This window comes from Dipodomys merriami, unplaced genomic scaffold (genome assembly GCF_024711535.1).
Source record: "Dipodomys merriami isolate MVZ:Mamm:240054 unplaced genomic scaffold, mDipMer1.0.p SCAF_184, whole genome shotgun sequence".
Taxonomy (NCBI): Eukaryota; Metazoa; Chordata; class Mammalia; order Rodentia; family Heteromyidae; genus Dipodomys; species Dipodomys merriami.
In genome coordinates this window covers 1,326,352-1,347,053 of record NW_027203204.1, presented here as the reverse complement: position 1 = coordinate 1,347,053, position 20,702 = coordinate 1,326,352, and the positions used below count along the sequence as shown (strand labels likewise).

Genomic DNA, 20,702 nt, shown 5'->3' with positions numbered 1-20,702 from the left:
TCATTTTTCTTTTGTCTGTGCTCAGGGTAGGTTTTTGTAATGTGGGAAACCTTTATCTTTATGGACTTTTGGATTTATGACTCTTTTCTTTTATGGCTTCTGGGCTGTGTGTCATACCTACAGAAGCCATCTGCAGGGGCTTTGTTAATCTCTTGGAAAGAAGACAGGGTCAGTCACCGTACTAGAGAGAAAAAGGGGATCGTGGTGGCTCATACTTCCGGCCTCTTCTGCTTACACACAGACGGGCCCTCCGCCCTCCAGAGGAGCATCCTTCACCCAGGCCCAGGCCCAGGCCCAGCTGCACCTAAAGCTCTGTGTCTCACTTCTCAAAGTGTGCTGCATGGGCTGGCAGCTTTGGATTCAGCTAGAAGCTCATAAAAATTCTACACCTACTGGTCCAGAACCCATATTCTAATCTCCAAGAGTTTCCTGTGCTCAGTAAAGTCATGTGCACTGACTGAGATGGATGTGTGGATCCACTGGTTATTTTTTTCCCCAAACCCCATGCCAGGTTGGGGCGGGGGGGGGGGGGAATCACTTGAACACAAAAGTCCTGATTTTCAGCAACAGACATCTTAGAGAAGATGAGACTGTTGGGGCTCCCCATCCTGTGACCCACCCCCTTCCCTGTGCCTCACCATACTTGGCTGATGAGCAATAAGGATAGAGAAACATGATAAAGAGTATTAGACCCCAGAGGCCATTGCATTGGTTCCTTGGGGATCTGGGGACTTTTCCTACCAGTAGCCACAGCTCTGTGACACAAGCTGAGGAGATTTGCAGCATTGGTACACTATTGAAAAGACTGGACACTGGTAGCTTATGTCTGTAATCCTAGCTACAGGAGGCTGAGATCTGAGGATCCCAGCTCAAAGCCAGTCTAGATTAAAAAATGTAAGACACTCTTATAGCCAATTAACCAAAAAGCCAGAAATGAGCCAGGTGCTGGTGGTTCATGCCTGTATTCCTAGCTACTCAGGAGGCTGAGATCTGAGGATCAAGGCTAGAAACCAGCTGGGGAAGGAACACCCCTAAGCCTCTTATCTCCCATTAACCACAAGTGGAGCTGTGACTCAAAGTGGTAGAGTGCTAGCCTTGAGCAAAAAAAGCTCAGGGACAGGGGCCAGGCCCAGCCTTGAATGGAAAATTCTAAGCAAGAGTGTGAGGTCTTGAGTTCAAGCCCCAGAACCAGCAGAGAATCAGAGATAAGGGGCCTGGGGTCCGGCGGGGGAGGGGTCACTGCCACTTAATAGCTGTTGTACAACCTCAGGCAAATGAGTTGCCCCTCGGAACCCCAACTTCTTCCTGTGGAATGGGCCTTCCTGATGAGACTATGGAGCAAGCACTGCCAGCCCCTCCCTTTCCACACTGCCATGGGAGGCTGGCTTCATTCTTTTCAAAAATGTCCTTTGCCTGAACGAGTTCTTTCTCCCTCTAGGGCCATCACTGCACTACTAGTTTCCCATTGACTAAGTCTTGTAAAGCATTTTAAACTTAATGCCACAACTGACTCCTGGGATATGGCTCCTTGAAGACCTGCCTGGTCATGACACGCAACTTTCTGGAGAAGGAGGAGGAAACGGAGGAGGAGGATAGTGATACTATTATTGTTTCTTGAATTTATCTGGTGTCAAGCATTGCTCTAAGCACTTTACATATATTATCTAATGTAATCCTCATGACAGCTTGATGAAGAGGTGGCCTTCTTATCATTCCCCATTTTAGTGTTTTTGTTTGGGGGTGGTGCTGAGTACTCAGGACTTAGTGCTTGTTAGACAAGCTCTCTGCCATTTGAACCATGCCCCCAGCCCTTTTTGCTTCCATTTGTGTTTTAGGTAGGGCCTCAAGATTTTGCCCAGTGCCAACATTGGACTATGGTCCTTGTACTTCAGACTCCCAAAGAGCTGGGGTTGCAGGCATGTGCCACTGTATCAAACAGTGTATTTTTTTAAAGCAGAATCTTGCTTTTTACCCTTCTATCCTTCTATCTCTACTTCCCAAGTAACTTGGATTACAAGTATGAACCACCACACTGGCCCTCATTATCCCATTTATTTTTAGAGAAAAGGTAAGTTCGTGTCTTATCCAAGGTCAACCCAGGAAGAAATGTTGCTGGCTGCTTCCCCAGTGCTAATGTTTGGCAGAAATCTCCATGCCCTACATTTCCCAGACATACCTCTGTGACACCTGTACTCTCTATGGGCCCCACCCTGTCCCTTAAACATCCTCCTGTTTCTCCCTGACCTCTACCATCTCAGTGTCTCTCCAGAATTCAATACAGCCTCTCTGCCCTGCCCCTGACATCCTCTTCCAGATCACTGTCCCTGCCCTGGGGTCTCTCACCAGGGGCAACATACAGCAGGCTAGGCTACACACTGACATGGGCCAGGGGCCAGTGCTGGGTGTTTATTGCCTGTGCCATCGACCCACACAGCTCGCTGTTTATCTGTCTTCCTGACACACCTAATTACCCAGGTTGCAGCTGCCAGCGCGTTTGCTCTTCCTAAATCAAAGGGCTCCCATCCCTCCTGTCGCCCAGGCCTCTGGGCCTCTGCCTGCAGAAGGGCTGCCATTGATTTTGCCGTTCCCATTTATGATGTACAAGGCTCTGCATCACTGTTGCACATTTTACCTTAATTAGTTTATTCTTCTGGACACCCCTGGTGAGTTCAGAAGCCAGAGGGCTGGCAAGGGGGAGGGGGGAAGGCCAACAGCACATGGCACCCAAACTTCTGGGACTGCAAAGCCCAGAGCCTACTTGGGCATCAGCACCCTGGACAGCGACTTGCCAAAGGAGTGCTGGTTCAACAGTGTGCTGGGAGATGGTCTTCAAAGGCTGTTTGGGAAAGGCCGGATCCAATCCGATGAAGCAGATAACTTATTGTGGAGTTTTCAAAGTTTAAACAGTTGTCTGTTGAAAATCTGAACTAGTTCAGATTTCAAGAGTTGGGCAAGTGTGATGCCTTTCCTAAACTCAGATGACCTGGAGGACCAGCAAGACCAGGGTTCCACAAATGCACACTTTGGGAAATGTTGCCATGAATAGGTGAGAGGGACTAGAAAGGGGCTATTTTCTCTTTTCGCATAGCTGAGGCAGGAGTTTGGTAGCTCCAGAAAGTTCTCCCGCTGAACTCAGAGGTGACCAGCAGAGTCCCACAGGGTCCAGATGCCCATAGCTGCATTCTCACCCTGGCCCAAGCTTTGATGGCATGAACCTGGTCATATTTCAGAAAGGAAGCAGATCAGACTGAGGGGTCCCTGGTTTCACAGAGGTGAGCAAAACAGAGACGAAGCCTAAGGGGCCATCCTCAGGACCCTCAGTCATCTAGAAGGGCTGACAAGCCTCTCACTTCCATGATGATAGCCTAAGTCCAATTCCTTCCTCACAGGCTTAAAACCCAGAACGCTCTAGAAGCCGCAAGTGCTGGTTTTAAAGTTTGCAGGAAACTCGGTGGATAACAAAAACCTGTCCTGAGCTGATGTGAGCTATTTATGAGCTTTATTTATCCCACTTAATGTGAATATTCATGTTTCGCTGCAGAAATATTAATGTGTTTAATTATGGGGTGCCGCCCCCAGTCCCTGCTGGGGTTGTTATGTAATCAACAGTGTGTGCACTGTGTTACCTTTCTAAACTATGAAGGAAAAAAAAATCGAGATTTCTAAACACATTGGGCCCTTGGGGATTGCAGGGGGGTGGGGAGCTGTAGGCCTGTAATGGTATAAAGCTGGCCCTGTGCTCTCCCCCACCCTGCAAGGCCTGGGACCAGGCTGTATGTGGGTTCTATCACAATTGCCTCTGTGACACTGGTTCAGGCACAGAGCTGGTTCATAACTCTCAGATGAGAAACCAAGACCAGAATTTAAAATAAGAAAAGGAATTTGTCATTGCCTCAGTTTCCCCAAGCATCCTTACTGTATAGAACTGAAATTTCTGTCCCCTCAGAAGCTCCACCTGCAGCCACCCTGCAGGGACCCAAGATCTCTTCCCATCCTCCTGAAGGGATTTCCCACCATGGGGCCAGAGCCCTTGTGTCAGGTGAGGGCAGGAGGACTCTACTCTGGATTTCAGCTTCTGCTGGTGAGCCAGTCCCAGCCTCCCCTGATGATGCTTCAGGTCCCTTGGGTCCCTTGGCCTCAGGACCCAAATGAAGCCTCTCAGAGAGCAAATGTTTTTGTGCTGTGCTGTGCTGAGCCCCCTGGAGTGTTGTACATTCACTGCTCTCCTCTGTACACTCACATTCATACCTACACTCTCTTCACCGCTCACCCCTCACCAGGCTCCATTGACACACACACTGTTCTCACACACCTGTTCTCAATCCCATGCTCATTCACTAGTCCTCTCACTCTAGTCTTCCTTGCTCACACACTCTTAGCTCACACACACACTGGATGTCATTCACATTCCAAACTCTCTCAGAATCACCAACTCTCACCAAACCCCTGCAATGGAGAGCTGGGGTCTCTATAAAGGACCTTGAGGAGTAGCTTGTATATAAAATGGGGGAAAAGTCATTTCTAATAATAGCCACCATTCTAGGGGAGGGGCACTGTGCCAGACCTTTAATGTGCCTCCTCTCTTCTAGCTCTCAGGAACCTTGAGTGTAGACATGATTACCATCCCACTAAACAAGAAAACTGAGACTCCAGGGTGCCACGCAATAAAGTAGAATCTAGGTATAACTGAGATTGAAGCCAGAGCTCACTAACTCCAAATCCTAAGTTCATAACCACCATCCCATGCTGTCTCCCTTGGCTTAAACCTCTTCCCTGGGCCAGCCAAAGAATCAAGTTCGCAGCTGAGTGTCCCCAAATCAAAGATTCTCACCTGCATAGGACCTTCCCTATGGATGAATCCTACCCCTCCCTCATCCACTTTGGGCCCAGACACCTATCGGGTCCTAGGAGACATGTCCAGAAGTCAGAACCTGAACTCTGTCCATGACTAACTAGCCCTCTTTTCCTTCTCTCTCCAGGGGTAGCCACATACACAGACAAGTTATTCAAGTTCCGCAATAATCGGTGGGAAGACATCCTGAGTGATGAGGTCAACGTGGCCCGTGGGGTGGCCAGCCTCTTCGCTGGACGCTCAGTGGCCTGTGTGGACAGGATGGTGAGTGCAGGATGTACAGGGGCCTGGGAAGAAGCAAGGACACACAATGACAGCAGAGCCAGAGGGTAGATGCCCTCTGACAGAATGGTGGCAGGGAGCCCTGAAGGCTGCAGCCATGGCTGTACCACCTTGCTAGCCACTCCCACAGCGTCTTGCATAATGAGTGCTGAATATTCACAATGAGGCCTTACAGGCTGCATTGTGATGTCCCTTTCACACCCTTTATCCTCTGCATCCCTCCCAGCAACTCTCAGGGAAAAAGCCAGGGATGTCCACTGGACAATGGAGGACCGGAGACGCAGCTTGGAGCAGTGACTTAAGTGGAGAGATCCAAAATAGATAATTGGCATGTCTAGGATATGGAGCATCTAGCAAAATCCTGTGCTCATTCATTCATTCAGCTAACATGAAGTGCCCCCTGTGTGCTAGGCATTGCATGGCACTGTGGGGACCTATGGAACAAATGAATGTGTAACAAGGCGTATGCCAGTGCACTCTACCCAGAGGAGCCAACCCAAAGTATGGGGACATGTGAGAGGGGCCGGAGCAGCTGCAACCTCCGTCCTGTGTGAGGGGCAGCTGCCCACGGGGGCTTGTGTCCCAGCAGGCCAAAGCAGAGCCAGAGGCATGCTGTGAAGGTGATTTATCCCTCCCGTCACCTGCTCCCCTGCCACCCACCTCCTTGGCTTTCTAAACAGCCATCACTGAAATCAGGGGCCCAGCTGCCACCCTGTTTCTCCAGAGCATTTCTAGCCCCCATTCTGGGGCAGGCCGAAGGGATGGGCTCACTCAAATTGAGGTGGCACGCAGGGGATTGGGGATTCAGCGCGAATCTTCACAGCAGGGGCCTCCAGGCCTTGGGAGAAGACAGGTGCCAGGTATAAATATTTATTTCTTAACAAGCTGGTGCTGAGAAGAGAAGCCAAGCTGGGCTGTGAAGCCACATTTAGCCCTGACCTGAATCCCAGCCACCTGGACTCCAGCCTGGTGGGAGGGGATGGTGAAGTGGTTCTGAACAGGCCCTGGAGAGTGCAGAGGGCCATAGGGTGCCATGCCTGGGTCACGGCTTGGGGGCTTCTGACCTGGCTCCTCCTGGCTTCCTGCCTCCCTGGCTAGGATTAAGCTAGCTAACCTGGGAAATGTCTCTAACAAGTAGGAGCAGGGGCATGAAGGTTAATCATGAAGAGATGCATCCTTTGTCCTAACAAGGTTGTCTGCACACCCAAGACTTTAACCACAGGACAAAAGCATCATGTGAAGTGCAAAAAATAAAATAAAAAGCTTCCCTGGCACTGCAACATGGTGCCCACTGCCTGACTGCAGCCTCTGGAGCCTCAGGAAACTAGAAGGAGTTAGTGGTTACCAAGGGAAGAGGTGATCCGGGAGTCTAGCCTCAACCATGGTGGTCCCTGGGCCTGGGAACCAGGGAGAAGGAGGGAAGAGAGGCCAACAGTATAGAAGCCGAAAGATAGGAATATCAACTCTAAGAGAAGCTCAGGCTATCAACTAAGCACATGCCACATCCAGGGCTAGTGTTACGGCCTCTTCTTACCCAATCCTTACAAGCCTGTGAGTGTTATTACCCCTTTTACAGATACGGAAATTAAGGCTTGGAGCAATGAAGCAATTGACCTGAACTCCACAGCCTATGGCTGGCAAAGCTGAGAATTGAGCCCTGCTTGCCTGAAAGTGAAGCATACCCCTTTTCTCTTCTCTACTACTTTACCACTAGGTGACATGGTATCAGACACAAGTTCTAATCACAGGATCTGGTACAGTACTCGCCCTGGTCTTTGCACCTGACCTATGTACCTGGTCAAAGTATAACAGCATCACTTCTGCTTGAGATGAAAATTCTCTCCAGGTATCAGTGGCTCACATTTCCAAATCCTTGGCTACTCAGGAGGCTGGAATCTAAGGATGGAGTTTTGAAGCCTACCTGAGCAGAAGTCAGTTGAGGCTCTTATCTCTAATTAACTAGTAAAAAAGATGATAGTGGAGCAGTGGTTCACGTGGTAGAGGGCTAGCCTTGAGCAAAAACACTAAAGGACAGTACCCAGTATTGGCAGAAGGAAGGAAGGAAGGAAGGAAGGAAGGAATAAAGGAGGGCAGGAGGGAAGGAATAAGGAAAGGGAGGGAAGAGGGAGGGAGGGAAGAGGGAGGGAGGGAAGAGGGAGGGAGGGAACAAGGGAGGAAGGAAGAGAAGAAGAGGAAGAAGAAGAAGAAGAAGAAGAAGAAGAAGAAGAAGAAGAAGAAGAAGAGAGAGAGAGAGAGAGAGAGAGAGAGGATTTATTCTCTGGGCCTATCTCAGCCCTCAAGACCTCAAGAGCCAGAACCTCTGGGGGTGGAGCCTACCATTCTAAGAGTCAATTAGGTCAGTTAGCCCTGCAGATGACACTAAGTTTGAGAGCACAGCCTTGGGTAAATACCCCCTCCCCTTCCCCTCCCCTTCCATAAGCTGCTCTCTCCCACTCCCCTTCTACCCCCTCCTTCAAGATCTGCCCCAAACCTGGATGCTGGCCTGTCCTATATCTACAGCTCCCTCATCACTCAGCCTCTTTTCTGGATCCCGCTCAAAGCTGATCTCTTACAAGAAGCGTTCCCTGGTCGATAATGATTATGCCTCATGTTTATATAGCATTTTTATCTTTTCAAAGACCTTTCGCATACGTTGTCTCATTTCATCTTCTCAACAACCCTGCCAGGAAGCGGGGAATCTGAGCCCCACTTAGCACGTGCAGACACGTAGCCCTACACAAAGGGAGGGAGGGAGGGAGGCAGGGTGCTGGGGGATTTGGCTGGGGGGGAGGCGGAGGGGGGCTGCTTTCCAAGCACATTAGACATTAGACTAGGACCAGGCTGATTGTTCTCAACCAGTGTTTTGCAAAGTGGGACTTGTAGCCTCAACTTGCTGGGGCTTTGTTAAAATCTCTCCTTCTTGTGGCCCAGTCCAGACCTCTGGAATCTGAAACTTGAGGGCTGGGGCCTAGCTTCTGTTTTCAACAGGTGATTCTGAGATGGGCTAATGTATAAGAATCATTGCTCTGGAACCAGAACTCCAGAAACATCTTCTGTGCCCCGAAATCGTCTCACCCTCTTAGAATTATTGTGGTCAAGTTCACATGTGAATTTCTACAACCTTCTACAACTACAACACGTTTACATGCACCTGCTTTATCACCCTCAATAAACTGAAGGAAATAGGTATCACTGAATTTTATAAATCTCCCTAATCTCTAGCAGAGTACATTTCTGTCCATTTGAGTTTAATTGCGCATTTGTTCATGAGCTCGCTAACAGCTGGTGGGGTCAGGAATGGTTCGCGGTTGTGCACTTTTCTGTTCAGCCCCCTTCATTCACTCTTCACCCAATCACACGTACTGAGCTCCAGGATGGGTGAGAGCCTCTCAAAGTCATCTGCTAATTAAGAAGCCAACATGCTGTAAAGCAATGTGTACCCAACTTCGGCTCTACTTGGGAGTCCAGGGAGGTCTTGCAATGCAGACTCTCATCAGGCCCGTCTGGAGTGGAGTGCGAGATTCTCCATTTCTAAGATGCGCCCGGATGTCATCCATGCAGCTGGTCGAGGGACTACTTTTAGGAACAAGACTTGAGGAAGCATCAGTTCCCAGGTAGCATGATAGACTCAAACGAGCAATACAGAAGGAAGTAGTCTTGCTACCTTCTCTGACTTTGTTCCTTGACACCCCCTACCTTGCATTTTATATTCTAGTCCACATTGAACAATGGCTTTCCTTGGATACCTCCTTCTCTCTCCCGCCTCCATCCTCTGTCTTCCCCTCCACTTCAGTGAAAAATGTTTTCTGAACTTCTGATAGTGAAGTCCTCACTTCCAGGCTAGGAACACCAGGCTAGAAGCTCCAGGCCAGGAGCGCCTCTTCAGTGCACACAGGGAATCCTGTGCAATCTTCGCAATACTCTAGTGTAACTAGTGATGCCTCTGCATCCACCTGAGACCCCAAGCTCCTTCCTGTCCTCAGTTACCCCCCAAAAAAAGAATCACCCCAAGAAGATCTAATGTCAGTGACAAATTAGATGGAATGAGATTTCTGCTCATAATGGCTTTGTATCAGAGAAAGAAGCAAGCAAAAAAAAGTAAGAAAAAAGGTGACTAGCAATCCTGTTGCCTCAATCCTGTTGTCCTCTTTCAAACTAGACTCTAAGCCACCTAAGAACAGGGGCCATGTCTTTAGTACATTTGTCACCAAGCACCTTGTCCATAGTTGGTTCTCAAGGAACAGTCACTGGGGGAGAATGGTAAAAAGATGAGAGGAAAGCTGGGAAAGTGATTTAGAAATCGTGTGGATCTCTTGGGGAGAAGGAGGCATCCATTGAAGAAATAACACCATTATAATAACAGCAGAAAAGAATCTTTTATCCGCAGTGTTTGGACTACAGAAGAGGATGGCTATAGCAAAGAGGAGCCGGCGCCCGGGGCTTCTCCTAGATGCAAAGGGAAAAAAAATTGAGACAGTATTATAAAGGCAGAAGCAATGAAATATTTCTTGCTGCTAGTATGGGGAGAAGAAGGGGATAGAAGAGAAAGGAAGACCCCTGCAAGTCTGTGTCTTTCCTTCTGCCAAAAAATAAGAAATGAAGAAGCGCAGGGTGGGAAGGAGGAAAGGGAGACATGATCCTAGAATTTGCTTGTCATCTTGGCTGGAGTGGGCTTGAATGGGGAGAGAGAGGAAGGGAGGGAGGGAGGGAGGGAGGGAGTGAGAGAGAGAGAGAGAGAGAGAGAGAGAGAGAGAGAGAGAGAGAGAGAGAGAGAGAGAGAGAGAGAGAGAGAGAGAGAGAGAGAGAGAGAATAATGGGAATTGGTAGATCAATCAATCAGCAAATATTTATTGAGCAGCTACCCTGGCTGGCAGCTGGAGAGAGCTCAGCTGGAGGGAGGCACATTAGAAAATTGTCTATAAAAGGGTTGTGGGGGAGAGGGAGGGATGCATTCTTCTGGAACAGGATAGAAGGAAAGAGAAGGGCTGCTTTGTTGACTTGGGGTGGGGTGGTGGGGGTATCATTCACACTGCAGCCTTTGTACAAAGTCTCTTCCCTGTTGTAGCTCCACCAACCTATGAAACCATCAGAAGCAGACTTGAAGAAGACACCAAGCTACAATGAGGTGCTGGGGGGGCCCAGGGGTTCTGGGAAAGTCGTGATGGGGCTCCTCACTATCTCCCCTTCCCTTCCTCCTCAGGGCTCTGGGCGCTACTCCATCTACATTGCGAACTATGCCTATGGCAATGTGGGGCCTGATGCCCTCATTGAAATGGACCCTGAGGCCAGTGACGTCTCCCGGGGTATTTTGGCACTCAGAGATGTGGCTGCTGAGGCTGGGGTCAGCAAATACACAGGTATGTGGAGGGCCAGGAAGGCTGTGGTGGGAGGAGAGGGGCTGGGGCTGGAGGTCAAAGCCCCACAACGCTGAGTCCAATGCATTAGTGACCATGAGGACAGAGCAGGCTTCTAATTCTGAGGAGGGGAAGACAGAGGCATTGTTCCACCCACCCCTCACACCAGGCGCCTCCCACACCGCCTCACCAAGCTTGGGGACACCCCTGGCAGATGTGAGCTTTGGCGAGCCTAGTCGGGGGAACAGTGGCATTCAATACTTGCCAGAAAGTGAAGTGGGACCACCAGCCTGGCACCCCCTCTCTGGCACCCCTTGCCCTGTTCCCTGCGTTAACCTTAGTGATAGGTGAGCAGCACATTCTGGATTGGGGGGGGGGGGCAGAACTTGACAAATCACAAAGGCTGAGATTTAAAGCATTCTTTATTGCCAAACAGCAGATGAAATTATTTACTTACACATAAGCGGCCAGGAATTGAGTGCTAAATCCCTAAGCTTCAGCTGGGTCTCGTCTCGGATAACTGAGCTCAAAGAATTGTGTTCTTGTTCCAAAACCTCTCCAGCACTTTTTTTTAAGGCACACTCTTCTCCCCCTACCCCCCCACCCCATCTTTCTGGATGGGGAACCTATTGTCAGAGTCTCTGACAAGGAGATCTTTCTAGGGAAGGCTGTTTTTCTAATTCCAGCACGGCTGCTGACTAAACTCTGATGATCTGCCAATAACCGCTGATGGCAGAGCCATCCAGTTCCTGTTTTGAGTGCCAACAATCAGGAAGCCAAGGCTGTACACAACTTCTCCAACAGCTTCAGCCTCACACCCGCCCTCTCATTAGTTGACCTTCCCCATAAAGCCGTCCCAACTTGTACTACACACTTCCAAAGGGACAGCCAACTTGAACCCGAATCCTAGAACTAGAAGGACGCATGAGAGGTCATGTGGACCACCCTCTTGTCTCCAGATGTCTGGCTGGTGGCAAAAATCTCAAATCTCTACCCAGGAAAGTCTGTCCCTGCCTCTCCTCCCGCCCTCTGGGTTTATGCTGCCCTTTCCTAGCCAACTCTCCACCTCTGTGAAATGAGATTAATGTTAACCTGTCTGACAAAGTTTGTGGGGACAAATAGCTAGACAATAAAACAGTTTGTGCAGCCCAAACCCCATCAAAGTGCCTGAAAGCTCCGTGTGTGAACACAGCGCCGAAAGGCTGAGTGTCAGTAATAAACCACGTTTCCCTGGGAAAGGAATAAACATGCAAGCGCTTCAGTCTAGATTGGTACAGTCAATTTTTCTGAGTAGCTCCCATTTCTGTGCACTAAGCTGGCTTGGCAATTAAGTGCCTTGATCTTGCAGGAGAAAGGGAGGGGATGGGCTGGGGGATGGAGCACTTGAAAATGATGGGATGGAAGGGAGGCAAGGACTGAGAGAGCAGTTACCCATAGAATAGAAGGATGCAAGAGGCTGGAGGATGGAGGGGGCATTGTTCACACTGGCTGGGCTGGCACAGAACCCAGGAAGGGGAAGGGGGGCCAAGTGGAGACAGCTGAGGAACAGAGATGCTATGGGCGCACCAGCCAACTGTTCTGGCTTGTGCTAGAAAGCTGGGGCAGCCCAAGGAGAGGACCCCAGCCTCTGTGGAGGCATGGAGGAGGTCGGGGGCAGCTGGCGTATCCAGAGGATGCATAAGAGCAGCCCTGCAGACTTCCAGAAGCCATTTGGCTGACAAGAACCAATTTGGCCCACCAAGTAACTATTCTGTCTGCTTTCCTTCCCCCAGCCCACCCTTTCTCTGTCTGCCAAGCCCCCCAATACTACCCTGAAATACCCCCTCTTGCCACTTAGCTAATGGCACATGGACATCTGGCTGGAAAACTAGCCCCAAGTGCCCCCACAAGCCGCAGGAATAGACCCCAAATGTAAAGGCTACCATGCTGAGCTCAGTCTGATGGCTGAGGCTCTAGGCTGGTGGCCAGTGCTTAGTGCCAGGCCAGTACCAAGGGGTTTGGGAAGCCAGAAGGAAGGCAGGAGGGGGTGGGCATGACCCGAGCAGGCTGGAGACAAGCAGGCCATGGGCAGATCTGCACCAGGGAACTGAGGTCTCGCAGTCAAGCCTCATAGCCTCCCACCTGCTGGACAGGCCTGTGAGTAGAGAGAACCCCTCATTTACCCAGGCCAAATGCAAGTCCAGGCAGGAGAAAGGACTTGCCCAAGGTCACCTAGGAGACTGAGTAAAACTCATACTCAGGGCCTTATTTCCCAATGCCTGATCTGCCACCACCAGCTGACCTCCATCCAGCCTGACAGTCCTACTCCAGCAGCTGGTTCACCGACTGGGAATGCACCCCAACCTTGGCACACAGACCCAAGTTGCCAAGGTGAAGCAGTTGCTTGGCCTGGATTGCTCAGGGAAGCAGGGGTGAGGAAAGGTGAAGCCCGGCTGCCAGGGCAGCTGGTGGGGCAACGGTACCATCCATGCACAGGCTGTCCAGCTCTGAGGAAGAGGGGGAGGGGAGGTCTCTCCAAAGATTCCCAAAGCCACCGCTGGTCTGCTGGGTTACAGTGCCATCTAGTGGTTGATAGGCTCACTCTCGGGGGACTGTGGGCCCCAGGAGGGGGCATGAGCTGCTGCTATCTACAAAGACAATAGGCAGACAGCTCCCCTATGCTGTGGCTTCATGAGAATCCTGGACCCTAACTTCTGCAACTGTCCAGGACCTCTTGGAGACAAGAAAAGGTAGCTGACCTGCACGGGAATCCCGGGTTGCACCCAGCAGAACCTAGCACAAAACATAAAGGGAGAAAATGGGAAGTCAAGAGTCCTATACTGTGTGACCCAGTGACCTTGGGAACATTCCTCGGCCTCTGAGCACCTTGACTGGGCTGGCAGCTAACTAAGGGGCCAGAGTCTGGCATAGGGCGCCATGGACATTCTACCTGCCTGTGCAGACAGCCATGGTAAACCTTCCCTCTCACAACCCTAGCTTCTCTCTTTGCAATAGAGTGTTGAAGATGAAAGGGAGGAAGGGAGTGTGGGGCAATCCTGGTTCTTAGCCTGGCACAGGCAATGCCTGTCACGTTCAAATACAGCCTCCTGCCCTGGCCTCTGACAGAGTGACTCCAGGGACCCTCTGCTGGGCATCTCCCAAGAGCCAGTGCTAAGCTCAGTAGGTAAACAAAGGAGGCAGGCCACTCTGCCCTGGAGGCGTTTTGTCTGTGTCCCCCTAATCCCCGCCTGGCCTCAGCCCAGGGCACAGCATGACCTCCTCATTCCCTCCCCACTGGAGTCAGCTTCCTCTCTCCTTCCCACAGAAGCAGCCTCCAGCCACTCCCCCAGGAGTCCTGCCTCCGGGCCTCACCCTTGGAGGGAGCATCTGCCTGGGCTGTAAGGTGGTGATTAAAGAAGCCTTAAAAGAAATTTGGAAAGAAAATGAAGGTGGATTTATGAGGTGGGGTGGGGAGTTTTGCTGTTGGCTGGGAGCAGTGTAGAACAAAGCGGAGGGCAGATCTGATTTATAGGAAGTCATTATTAGAGGAGACAGAGAGGCCTAAAGCCCAGCTGAGCCCTGCTGGCAGATCCCCATCAGTTTCATGACTAGGGGTTGCAGGGTGGGGGGGCTAGGAGCTCCAGGCTAATGCTGACCTTTCTGTAGGAGCACAGCCAGGTCTGCCAGCCACACCCCGGGGGAGCTGGAGTGGTAGGCTCCTCTGCACAGGCCAGGGACCCCCTAAGGAATCTAGATCAAGCCTGCAAGGGCTCCCCAAAGCCCAGGATACACAGGGACCATTTCCCTGGGTGTCAGATACATTTGGTTGGTCAGGAGAATATGTCATTATTCTTTTTAAAATCAACACAAATACATTGTAGAATAGAAACTTATTTTTTTAACCTATTTTTCTCAGCTAACACAAGGGATATTAGAGTAGTATCCAGATGAGTTGACCACTCTGGGATATACCCCTCACATGCCAGTACAGATCCTCCCTAGTGAGAGCGCCCCTTAGCAGAACTGTTTCAAAAGCAGGTTGGGGAGTTCACCGGTGGTCAGGATCATTGGTGGCGCGATGGCTCCATTAGCCTCCGTTTCATGACATTGGAAATAGGAGTAACTTGAGGAAGACTAGGGAGAGATCAATCAAAGGAAAAGAGTTTTTAGTTTTCAGAAAGGGTAAGTTCAAGAGCTCCATTGCACATGGCAGCGACCCTAGTTAATAACAGTGACTGCAGTCTTGCAAATATTCTACAGGATAGATTTTGAAGTGTTCTCACCACAAAAATAAGTATGTGAGATGCTGCATAATGAGCTTGATTTATCCATTTGGTAATGTACACATTTTTCAAAACATGTTATACATGATAAATATATACTTAAAAAAATTCTCGGTTAAAAAAGAAAGTGGTGGTGACAAGATGCATCTTGAGGTGTTGTGACTCTGACAGGAGATGCAAACACAGGGTTCTTATTATCCAGCACCCAGCAACTCTTCCAACCACTCCCTCCTTTACCTAGCTCATGCTAGCTAAGTTTCTCCTTAGCCCTTTGCTGCTGAGTGGTGGACACTGGGAGGAGGGAGCTCCTTCCTGCACCGCCACCGAGGTTTGGAAACCTCCCATCCAAGGAACAACTGGTAGACTCTCATGCATCCTGCAGAGCCGGGATGTGACACAAGTGGTAAAGTACTTGCCTAGCCAGGACGAGGCTCTGAGTTCAAACCCAGTACAAGACACTCACACAAAGTGAAGTTAGTAATAGCCTTGAGGATCTTCTTATTCCCCTGCCCATATTACAAGGCCCCTAGTCCTGCAGCCAGAGAGAGGCAGAATCTAGACAAGATCCTTGAGAACCTTTCCTTAGCGATCTGTGTTCCTAGACTTTCACCCCTGGGTCTTCAGACCCATAGTCTGGAACCATTGGGCAGCATGTGCCCCATCCCATAACTTTTTTTTTTTTTCATCTTAAAACCCAATCCCTGAAGTCTGGCCTTGGTGTGATCTAAGATCTGCCCTGGAAGCACCAGAGGTCTAGTGGTGCCACTCTTGAGGATTACCAAGGCTGCACTGCGGGGCTTAGGTCCAATGGGCAAATAGTCCAGGGGAGGTGTAATGGGACAGAAGGAAGTAGGGACTGTAGAGAGGTTTTCCCCCATAATCCCACCCAGCCTGATGGGAGGAGTGAGCAGAAGTCGTGGGGAGGGGTGGAGAGGGAAGGAAGAGCATTCAAAGCCCTTAGCATAACAGGGAGGGCTTTGAAGCTTAAAAGTGTTGGGGGAAAACAAAGTGATATTATTCGCCCAGCAGGTGGTAAATAGTCCCAGCTAATGACTATGTGGCACCTGACATTTTCCAAGGTATCTTCCACAAACCATCTCACTTCGTATGTATGACAGCTCTGAGAAGGAGCTATTATTACTGCATCTTCTGTCATAGATGAGAAAACAGAAGCCCAGAAAGGTGAAATGATGTGCCCAGGGTGACACAGCTCAAACTCAGACTTAACAGTCTTCAGATCTGTCTCTCCCCACCAGTGTACTCTCTCCAGTCTTACTTGGGGAATTGTTTTGTCCCTTGAGAAATGTTCTGGCCTCAAATAGAAAAGAATTAATTGATATAAAGTGAGGCCAAATCTGTGAGGATATCATTCTCTGTGGCTAAATAAAGATGTTCCAAATAGCCCCCTGGGTATTCCCATATGGTGTATGCTAAACCTCTCAAGGTGGGGTGGGGGGAAGGGGGGAAGGGGAGGGGGTGTGATAAAGGAGGAGAAAGAAGCAGAAGAGGTCCTGGGAGGAGATACTGCTGATACCTTTGTCTTTGGCCCAGTGGGAGGAAGAGTGGCAAGCTACTTTAAGGATTGGATGGGGTTTACTGATCGGAACAGTTTTCCCATGGCACCAGCGAAGTTGCTGACACCTGGCATTCCCTGCCTCATCCTAAGGCTGCGGGGGACAGTGTCCAAAGGGGCCAACTCCCCAACTGTGGCTTCACCTGCTCCCCAACTGTATGGCCAACTTGCCAAGAAGGAGTTGTGGGTAACATCTCTGTTATGGTCCGGTTGCCATGGCAATAAATTGCCACTAATTAGTAGTGTGGTTACCATGGTAATTTTCTAGTAATTACAGGTTACAAATGGTGCAAGGCTTCAACCCAACCCAATTAGTTAATTAGAAAGATTTAGAAATTTGTCCAAAAGGGAAATAACCTGCTTTGTAGAAAATGAAGGGAATATGTCATAGCCTAGGCGCCAGCAGCAGAGAGGAAACTGGGGGACCCCAGAGAAGGGATAAGACTGAGTTGCATTCAGCAAGTCCTGAGTCCCACCTGGAATTTCCAGGACCTGGGTTAGGCCAGGGTATCAGAGAAGCCCACCCCTGGACAGGAGCCTGGCAGGACCAGGGCAGGGACAGCTGCCAACAGCCACTTAGTGGCTCCTCTTTTAACAAGCAGTGGAATGCCCAGGTCCAGGCTGAGCACCCTTCCTGCTGGCTGTGAAAAGATCTCTGAATGCCACCCACCCTACTCAGTGGCTCTCCTAAAAAGCCATGCCATGTCTCAGAGGACACATCCAGGAGCGCTGTGGATTTAGTGGCTCATTTTGATGACACACAGACTCTCCTTGAGAACTAATCAGATTATCTGGGAGCAACTGGGAGGCAGAGGCCCGGAGGGTATTAACAAGTGTGAGGGCAGTAGAGCAGTGAGGCCTTCACTCCCACCTCCTCCCGGACTCCTCCCGTATCCCTAGCCCCCAGTGCCAGCTCCCTGGGCAGATCCCATTGGCACAGGTGAGGAAGGCCCCTCCAGGGTATCTCTCAGTGTGGGAGGAGTGTGGGGACCCAGAGGAAGAGCCTCCCTCCTCCATTCAGAGGTTGGCAGAGGGAGGGCTGGTTCATGGGCACAGAGCTCTGCCTGAGCTTTTGTTTATGAAGAAACCCAAACTCAGGAGCACTGTTGCAACCAGGCTCGCCACACAGACCCGCTCCTTAATGCATTTCAAGCTCTAATGGGCATATAGACTACCAGGAGGCGTGTTAGGAGGTAGGGGTCCCCTTTTGTAGGGCCTGAGATTTGGCATTTCTAACAAGCTCTTCCCCTGACATCCAAACTTTGTGTATGTTTATCCTTTGCGACATGAGGTTTGGAAAATACATACACATTGTGGAATGGCTGATCTGAACTAATTAACACGTACTCCCACACATTCTTGCAGTGAGGTCACTTAAAACCTAGTTTCTTAGCAAGTTCAAGTATATAGTGCTTTGCCACCAACTACAGTCACCGTGTCATACAATTCATCTTCTCAACTTATTCCTACTGGACCAACATCATCCATTTTCCCCAACTCCTTGGTTTCACCCAGCTCCGGGAGACAACCATTCTCCTCTACTTCTAGAATTTTACTTTAGATTTCATATGAGTGAGATCATGCAGTATTCATCTTCCTTGTTGTCATAAGGGACCTGGTTTTCGTCTTTTGTAAGGCCAAATAGTACCTCATTGTGGAAATACCACCACACTATAACTGCTTCTCCACTGACAGATACATAGTGTGTTGGCCACATCCTGGCTGTAGTGAATAGAGCTTCAGTAACCAGGGGAAGGCAATGTCTCTTCAACGCACTGAGCCCATTTCCTTCCAGCGCACAAATGCTGGCTCATATAGAAGGTCTATTTTTAATGTTTTGGAAGACACTCCATACTGTTTTACATCACAGTTGTACTAATTTACATTCCCAGACTACAAGGGTTTCTTTTTCTCTGCCTCTCTCATGGTCACTTGTCATCTTTTGTCTCTTTGACAGTCCCCATTCTACCAGGCAGATCTCACTTCATTTGGTCCTCTGAACATCTCTGGAGTAGAACCAACCAGATTACACCATCCCCACTTAACAGACAAGGAAACTGAGACTCAAAGAGTAACATAAACTGCCAACTGGAACTATACTCCATGTCACATTCTGTCATGCTGATTTATGCATGTGTTTTTACCATTTGAGGGCATGGCTGAGCAAAGGTTTTGAGTCTTTATTTGAAACCCAGAAGTTAGGGGTGGTTTGTTCAGGACATTGTAAGATTCGTTTTTTGTTTTTTTTTTTTTATATGGGGTACTGAAACTTGATCTTTGAAACTTCAAAGTCTATGGTACAGCTGGCTTGATTTGTGTGTGTGTGTGTGTATGTGTGTGCGCATGTGCACATGTGCATGCATATACACACACACACACACACACACACACACACACACACACACACACACACACACACACAAACTAGCGACTCAGACCACTAATCCTAACTACTCAGGTGGCTGAGATCTGAGGATCATGGCTTAAAGCCAATCTAGGCAGATAAATCCAAGAGACTCATCTTCAATTAACCACCAACAGGCCAGAAGTTGGAGTGTGGCTCAAATGGTAGAATGCCCGCCCTTGAGTAATAAAGCTAAGGGTGAACAAAAGGGCCCCAAGTTCAAGCTCTAGTACCAGCACAAATATATACACACACAACACGCACACATCTCTCTCTCTCTCTCTCTCTCTCTCTCTCTCTCTCTCTCTCTCTCTCTCTGGATTTAAAAAGAAATTACTATTGCAACAAGTCAAACAAACAATACAAAGACATTCAAAGGGAAGGCTAACTACCATCTCTCCTTCCCATCTAGAGAGCCAGCAAGGCGCTCCTCAATTCAACTTTGCTCCAGACTTGAACAAGCTTGCACAAACATGTATACTCAGAAATTTCATGTCATTCTCTGTTTTTTTAATAAAAGTAAGATCACACAATACCATTACTTGCCAAATTGCTTTTTCTTTTAACAATATACCGCAGGCACTCCTCCAAGTCAATGCATATGGATCTATGCTGTCTTTTTAGTAGCTGCAGAGTGATCCACCATATGGAGCCACCGTAATCCATTCGACTAGTTTACTATTGATGGACATAATTGCTTACTACATCAAACAAAGCAAATAAGCACCCTTGAACCTATATAGCCTGAGGTACTATTTTTTTTGTAAATTTTGTGTGTGTATGTGTGACACACATGTACATGCCGGTACTAGGCCTTGAACAAGATCCAAGGCACTGTCCTTTAGTTTTTTTCTGCGTAGGACTGGTGCTCTACCACTTGAGCCACACAGCTCCACTTCCAGCTTTTTGGTGGTTAATTTATTTTCCCAGCCTGACATCAAACTCTGATTCTCAGATCTCAGCTTCCTGAGTAGCTAGAATGACAGGCGTGAGCCACTGGCATCTGGCCTTGCACATTTTTTATGTGTGCATGCGTGGCACGGGGGAAGTTACTGGGGATTGATCCAAGCCTTGTGCATAGTAGAAAACACTTTACTACTTAAGCTACGCTTCCAGTCCTTTTGTTTCACTTTGGTTTTGTGATAGAGTTACATTGACTTTGCCTGGGCTGACCTGGAACTCATGATCCCCCTGCCTTTGCTTCCCCAGTAGTAGAGATTAGAGGTATGCATCACCATGTCTGGATACTCCTGTGGTTTCTTAAAGCAGGAACACCCCCACTGTGTTTGGGACTTGGAGTGGGAGTGAGTGGAGGGCTAGTAAGGGATCTATGAGTTGACCAGACTCGACTAGGTAGAGCTGGGTTTCAGGTTACTGAAGACAGCGGCTCTGGCACGTTGAGGTGGGGGAGAAGAACTATGTTCCTAGCGGCGTGGAATGAAGCCTTTGGCATACAGTGCTTTATTGGGGGCTGGGAGCCCAGGCCTGTCTCAGGGAATCATCCAGAAGGTCAAAATCCTTCTCCCCCACATTCCCTTTCTTAGGCACCAGCACTGCAGCTTCTCCCAGACCTCAGAAGCAGCCCATCTCTAGGTGGGGCTGGAGCTGCTCTTGTGGGGCTTATCGTGGTTTTACTTTTTTCCCTAGCGGGCCGGGGAGTCAGCGTGGGCCCTATCCTCAGCAACAGCGCCTCAGATATCTTCTGTGACAACGAGAATGGGCCCAACTTCCTCTTCCACAACCAGGGCAATGGCACCTTCGTGGATGCAGCGGCCAGTGCCGGTGAGTGGGTACACCCCTGCCCCGTGCCCCATCCGCCCAGCCCCACAGCTCAGGGAGCTCAGCGTATAGCTCAGCGCACTCCCATGTGGTCCTGAGACCCTTGGTACTGCCATCTGCCAGCAGCCAGCATCAGCCCAGGACCCTCAGATCTTGCTAGGTGTCACATCCGCGGTTCCCCTCTTCCCATCTTGAA

General features: G+C 49.5%; 1 protein-coding gene across 5 annotated transcripts in view; it reads left to right on the top strand.

The window, feature by feature from the left end:
* The window catches only part of LOC138830136 (cartilage acidic protein 1), a 145,989-nt gene that overhangs the window by 98,330 nt on the left and 26,957 nt on the right, over positions 1-20,702 (top strand). For all 5 annotated transcript variants that reach the window (XM_070026555.1, XM_070026556.1, XM_070026557.1 and 2 more), the window contains exons 4-6: positions 4,980-5,116; positions 10,335-10,491; positions 20,375-20,509. In XM_070026555.1, the coding sequence (XP_069882656.1) occupies positions 4,980-5,116; positions 10,335-10,491; positions 20,375-20,509 (429 nt within the window). The remainder of the gene's footprint in view (positions 1-4,979; positions 5,117-10,334; positions 10,492-20,374; positions 20,510-20,702) is intronic.